Consider the following 7,341-nt stretch of genomic DNA (forward strand, 5'->3'; position numbering starts at 1 on the left):
ACTCATACTACGAGGATGAAATCTCGTTGAAGCCACCGCCAATTTATTTATTACTCAACAGTCTACATAAAAAATTATTATTATTATTATTATTATTATTATTATTATTATTTTATGTACAATTTCTAAAAATTGACAAGCAAACGAACTTTCTTTTATATATATGTAATTCTTTTTCGAGCTCCAATTATTTGGAAGCGTGTTTTTAATATCCGTTGAAGAATAAATTACAAAGGAAACATTAATAAACTACACGTTAATTATAAACCTCAGCATATATTATTATTCATTTCCAGGTTTCCACTCCATGTTTGTATTTAAATCATATAATTACAGATTTACAGATAGTTAAGATTATTAAACCCAAGTACAGTTTTAATACATTATATTTAATGCTGACAACTTTTTTCTATGGAAATTAAAATTACAAACCACCCAAAACTAACGACCCACAACAATATCAAATTAACCTAAATATCATTTTATAAGATGAAACATGACTCCAGATTGTCAATATTCTTATTAATTTTGCTTCATTATAAACATTATAAAACAGATGACGGTCCTAAAAATCAGGCCGGACGGGTTAATTATAACTTAATTTGACTACAAGCTAAAAGTACTAGAAAACCAGGTAAATAACTGAGCTAGCTTCTTGCTAGTCTATGTTATTTGGGAGTTATGAATAAAATTTGCCATTAAAAGAAAAAACCATAGTCGTCAGATTTAGTTTCGAGTAGGTTTTAAATCAATGGAAGTGGCCAATGGCCATTCATAGAAAAAAAATTTAATGTTATTAATTAGTGATGTTGTTGGATATGCATTATCTAATACAACCATGTGGGTTGGGTATATGAGACCTCATTATCTTTTGACTTGTATATCATGACAAGTCAACGAAATTTAGGTAATTATATAACACCTGATTATATTTATAATATAGATTGTATATGATCGTAAATGAGTTAGGTAGTTTACCAGAAAACAAGGTTTTTACTATGGACTTCTAAGATCTTAATTATAGTAATATAGTTTACTTATAAAAAAAAAATTATAATTCTTAAATCTCCATTATTTCTTGTTTTACAATGGTTGATGGGATCCAACGTATAAATCTTCGTAACCATTATAACCATATGTTCGATTTATAATTATCCAACCCATGTAGTTACATATATGACTAGCTATTTAATTAATATAATTCATCAATATTCATGCATCGGGTATTCACAAACACATATCCATAAAATGTATGGGAATTTATATTTTACTGCTTGCGTTTACATACGTGATTAATTTAAAATTATTCTCAAATTACTCAACTAATGATTATCTGCGTATTTAAAATTTAAACTATTTCTAAATTACTCATGTAATGATTAACTGAATAATTGAAAGACTAAACCCGCATGATTTTTGGGTCATTGTCTCATTTTACAAACTATAATTTCGAATACAAGTATACAACATTAAATGAATTGTTAAAATTACCTTTTTTCAAAACTAGATAAATACTTCAATTTGCGGGTTACTGTTAACATTCTGTAATTTTTTTAATAATCGATTCTATTAAAGTGATATATTCTAGTAGTACTATAAACATTCGAATAAACTGATATATATAAATTAATGTATTTAGGTATAAAAAGGTTTTAAGATATTTAATCGTATATATATGGCATTATACAATTAATTTTTGTAATAATAGAAATTTAAGTAATTTAAAAGACATAAGGTATAATTGGGGGGAAAGGGTGCCAGACTTGCACTCCAATGCTCCACAAGGTATCCGTTATGGCATATAATATTAATCAATAAGCAAGCAAGCAAGCCCTTCTTATCTGGTTTACTTCAAAGCCAACCGATTCTCATCTTTATTTATTTACGTATTACACACAAGCTAACTTCAATATATATATAGATATAAAACTTTTTATCCATAGATACGTACATGCATATATAATGGATTAACAATATACGATTAATAAATAAACTATGTTAATACAAAGAGTTAACAAGAAGTGTTTTAGGGTCTTCTAGACTTGAGGAAAAGCAATTACCTAAACTTGTGTGTATATGACAGAGAGAAAAAAAAAAACGTGAAGAAAAAATTAAAAGAAAATAATTCAAATGAGAACAAATTGAAAGAACAAGTGAACCGATATTTGTGTCAATGGATTAGTTCGATATGATAATACATTGAAATAAGAATTCACTACATTGTGTATAACAATTGATGAATACATTTATAAAGTGGTGTAGTGGTAAAGTCTCACAACCCGCTTTCAATCATTAACACAATTATTACTTTGTTAATATAAATAAAAATACTCATGCGAAGCAAAAACTTGATTGGCCAAGTCTTCCCACTCCACACCGCATGTGTACACATCGTTTGGCACTAAAACGTTGCCCAAAACATCCGGGGGCGGTATTCCCCGGCGTTGTGAGGCGTTTTCCGCTCCCACAATGATCCACTATGGGCGGTCTTATTAGTGTTTCACTTCTTTGTGATGGTTTGTCACATCACAAATATTCATTTCATGTAACTTCGAGAAGTTAAAAACATGTTTTTTTTTATTATTATCTTGAACATCCTCGAACCAAACCGGCTCCCATTAAATAAAATGGTTCTCAAAGTTTGAGTGATTTTTATTATCGATAATGTTAAACTGCAATTCAATTTTTCATCCATAGCTAATTAGCTAGTATATTTACCTTAATGAGTTGTTTTTATAGAGGTTTTTCAAATAAAATTAATAAATGTAAAAGGTGATGATAAAAGAAAAACGTTAAAGATTTGTAGGGTTTAAAATAAATAAGAGTTTTTAAATAATAAATGAAATTCTGATGAGTCTATTTGTTGAGTTTGAACTTATAAAAAGTTAAAAAGAAAGAAAGAAAGAAAGAAAGACAGCAAGTGTGAGTTGCCTTTTTATAGTAACTTCCAAGGGTGGAAAGGCAGAAGTTAGATAGATTAGATCGGTGGAAGTACTCTTCTCCTTCTTTCTCTCTCTCTATAAAACTCAACTTATATTCCATTACTTCTCTTACTCATCTTCAATCTCTATCATATCTCTTGTTTCTCTCTCTAAAATGGAAGCTAATGATCATAATTATTACACTTCATTCATGACAGATTCAAGAAACATGATGATCATGAAGGGCAAAAGAACCAAGCGTCCAAGACCCTCTTCCCCTATATCCCTAACCATGGCCTCCACCTCTTCCACCACCACCACTACCACCGAAGATGGTGATCATACACAAAACCCTAATAATAACACTTTCCATACGACCAACAGTTCCATCGAATTCACAAAAATCCTTCAAGAAAACGATGAAGAAGACATGGCGAACTGCTTGATTCTTCTGGCTCAGAGCCAGTCTTCGTCACCTCCACTGTCCCAGGCTGGGGGAGTGGACGTGGCAAGGATTTCGGAGTTACATGCTTATGAATGTAAAACATGTAACCGTGAGTTTTCGTCGTTTCAAGCCCTTGGTGGCCATAGAGCCAGTCACAAGAAGCTTTCTAAACCTAATATGTTAAAACAAGATTTGCACATCAATCATGGTTCTATAGAGCTATCACTTCAAATTGGTTCTAACCAGATGGATTACTGTAACAACCCTAGTGGTTCGATCAAGGTGGCTAAGGTTCATGAATGCTCAATATGTGGTGCTGAATTTGGTTCTGGCCAGGCGCTAGGTGGTCATATGAGGCGACATAGGTCCATGCCCGTGGCTACAACCATTTGTGGTGGTTCGGGCGGGTGCCAAGAATCCAAGAAAACGAAGACCCCATTGTCGTTGGACTTGAATCTTCCGGCTCCGGTTGAAGATGATAACCGGGAAACGAAGTTCAGGTTTCGATCCGAAGATCAAATGATCGTGTTTGCAAATTCTTCTCTTGTTCATTGCCATATCTAAAATTCGAAACTTGTTACATATGATTCATTTTTTTACTTTTATTTCATAGGTTGTTCTTATGTAAAGGTGATTCTTTATAATTCTTTTGGTTTGCTAACAGAATTGATGATCGGCATGGTTAAATTCTTTGAATATCAATGTGTTTCAGTTAATTACAACTAATATTTATTTTTTTTCAAGTTTCTTTTCAAATTGTTAAAAGGTGGTTCTTTAAAGATCTTTCAGTTAATTTGTTAATAGAATTAAATGATAATCGACATTGTTGAATTCTTTGAATATCAATGTTCACTATTTTTTTATGGGTCATCTACACACCACTCTCATTTGACTACACCCCATCAAATGATCGTCGACAAAACATTTATACCAATGTTTTGATAAAGAAAAAAAAAGTCAAATTTTGAAAATTTTTGGTCAAAAATGCCATTTGAACAATATCCTAACAACAATTGAAATCACAGGGGGCAAACTTTGAAAAGTATTGGTTAGAATTGTCATTTAACCAATCTGAATTGTTGTTCTTGCTATAGACGACCAAAGTTTATTATTATTATTATTATTATTATTATTATTATTATTATTATTTTGTCAAAACGGTCATCCGACCGCTACCTAAACGGCCTTCTGAAACGGTATAAGATTAGAAGTCGCACGTGCGTGTATAACTGAACCTTTTTTGCAACGAATGCCTATGATGTATATTAATAAAACCTTCCAGCCGGGAGCTAGGGGCAAATAGTACACCAAGATCATCAAATAACTAGTTATAAATTTGGCCACTTTAAAGCTTGTAACTTGGCTCTATCTTTCACTCATAAAAATCCAATGGCCTGTATTTCTATTTGAAAAAAACTAGTTCTTTCCTTGTTTTTCATATTACCCAACATGACAACACAATTACGTACCTAGTGAACCATCTTCGTAGTTAAGTTATTTTTGTGGACGGATTTTTTTGAAGACATGAAAACACGAAACTGGCCTGTGGAACCTTACATCAAGAGCTCACATGTTGTCATATTTTGAAACATTGTTAATATCTTATAAAATGAGATGATCATGTGCTATGGCCGGATGTAAGATCTCAGCGTGAAAAAAATGGACTTGGAAACCAAATACCATTACATAGCAAAAGTGAAAGGGCGTTAACCCTTTGTGGTGCTACTGGTTTTACGGGTGGGTGCAAGAGTACATCTGTATAAATATTCTTTTATAGCTATTAAATAATTATTAAGCCAATAACACGTCTCTGTTTAACCCCACAACCCATATTTTACATTTAACAGCACCATAACATATCTAACTTAGTGTGAAATGTGAAAAACCATGTAGCTAAGGCGACACTTACGTGTCGCGTTTTGACCTTTTCACATTTACAACTCATATTTTCCATAAAACTTGGCCTGATTACAAAAGAAATTAATTATAATACACTCTTATTTAATTTTTGACTAATCGGTTTCATAGAAATTAAATACCATACCGTTGAATTGTATGAAGGAAGGAGGCTGAATGCCATGATTCATGGTAGCAATTACTTCACATAAAAGTTAGTAACCTTTATGTTCTTTTTCCTTGTGGGTTAGTGATTCCTGTGAACTAAATGCTAAAGTCCTACAAATATGGCTAAAGAAAATATATCTTTTTATTTAATTTGCAAAATAATTATTTGAAAAGTTCGAGTTTATCATCTCATACACTTGAAACAATAATGTGTATAGGAGGTCATATATCATGTTCGTGCTGACCGATCACGTGAAACCTAAAGATCAATTGGTGATAATCGTTGCAACATATAATGTGATCATGTCACATTTTCATCGAGCAGCAGCGTGCACGTGTTCAAATACTTTCTCGTGATAATGCATGCTTATAGCAAGAGAGTATTTGTTGTAACAACGATTTCACAACAACTGTATCTTGATCGGTTACTTGATACAAGAAGACGGAATGACCGATCATAAGTTTAGTGGCCTTCTTATCCTAGCTATAGGTAGTTTCATTAGCTATAGGTAGCTAGTTTCATTGATGACAAAGAGATTGTTTTAATGTCATTAACCAGCTTATACAATGGACCCAATTTAACAATATATCGTGAATTACAACTTAGACATTTATAATGGTGATATCTATTAAAATAGTTAACAAATACCTAATTAACACGTAAACAGAAGCGTGTTTGGTTTCCCCAATTAAATGACTTCATCAGTGGGGGGAAGACGTGGCCGGTTTGACCAAATATATTTGTGTGGGTGATCAAAAATAATCTTATGATATTATTTAAAAGCTATTTAAGATAGTATTTGATATGTTTTGTTATTGTTGTTCTGTTGATTGTCATATATCTAGCTAAAGTTTAAATCGGAGCTACGTTTATGTTGTAGTTTAAATATACTCTTAGGAGCCGTTGGATTTGCAAAATTCATAGGAATTTGTTTTGGAATTGAGATTAATTCCATAAAAATTGTGTTTAAGTAACACTGATTTTTTAAAGGCATAGATGAAATAGCAATTAAATTTAATTCCGTAAATCCCTGATCACATATTCACGTATAGGAAGAAGCGATTCTTAAATTTCAATTGGAAAGTTGAAAATGACCAAAAACTAAACTCCTTATTGTTCTCATCTTTCATTCGGGGTTTTCTCTTATATCCTTTAAAATTTTGTTGACGCGATTTAAAAAAGTCTCTAAAATCAAGTTTCTAATTACATGATAAATAAAAGCCTAATAAATACCAAAGTAGAAAAAAATAATAAACAGGTTACTAAAATGACCGATATAAAACAAAAGGGAAAGCTTTTTTCTATATAAAAAATACACCACTCACGGGAACTGAGATTATGACAAGTTTGTTGTTTTCTTTTCGCTCATCATATATTTTTCCAGATTTCCATCACATTAATTCTTCCAAATGGACTGGCAAGATTTGGTTTGATTTTTGAAGAAGACGAAGATATGATTTGAAGAACAACAATTAGCAAATTAACTTCAGGTCGTCCAGAATTTGGAATCAAGATAAACGAAAAGAACAGACTAGGAAGAAGATTCCATGAAGAAGACAAAGATACAATAATTCTATGAACAACAATTCAACAAACTTCAAATCATCTAGAATCTGGTACCTTGATGAAAGCCTCGATTGGAATCTAGATGCAAACCACTGGAACGTTTATTCAAAAAACTTCCGATTAAAATGGAACTTATTTGCTGGAATCAAAGTTGATTGATGAATGGATGGAGATTGTCTGTAAGACAGGTAATTATTGATCAGTTCTTCATGTTGGTAATGAAAAATATAAATATTATGATAAATCTATAATTAAAACATACATTTTACAGCAGAGAGAAAGTAGCCACGGCGGAAGAGAATGATCCAGACGACAAAATAGTCAGCATGGTCGAGTTCTCCTTT

The 7,341-nt window shown here is 31.7% G+C and overlaps 1 protein-coding gene across 1 annotated transcript; it reads left to right on the plus strand.

Moving 5' to 3' along the window:
- Window positions 1–2,944: 2,944 nt before the first annotated feature.
- Window positions 2,945–4,040, plus strand: LOC143577349 (zinc finger protein ZAT5-like). Its single transcript, XM_077061201.1, has one exon. The coding sequence runs from the start codon at window positions 3,097–3,099 to the stop codon at window positions 3,928–3,930; it is 834 nt and encodes a 277-aa protein (XP_076917316.1). The 5' UTR covers window positions 2,945–3,096; the 3' UTR covers window positions 3,931–4,040.
- The last annotated feature ends 3,301 nt before the right edge of the window (window positions 4,041–7,341 follow it).

Source organism: Bidens hawaiensis, unplaced genomic scaffold (genome assembly GCF_021521415.1).
Source record: "Bidens hawaiensis isolate Kalapana, Puna unplaced genomic scaffold, B.hawaiensis_p1.1 tig00001461_1, whole genome shotgun sequence".
In the NCBI taxonomy this organism is placed as follows: Eukaryota; Viridiplantae; Streptophyta; class Magnoliopsida; order Asterales; family Asteraceae; genus Bidens; species Bidens hawaiensis.

Coding starts and splice junctions, on each gene's coding strand:
- LOC143577349 (XM_077061201.1), top strand. CDS start 3,097: ATGGAAGCTAATGATCATAATTATTACACTTCATTCATGACAGATTCA.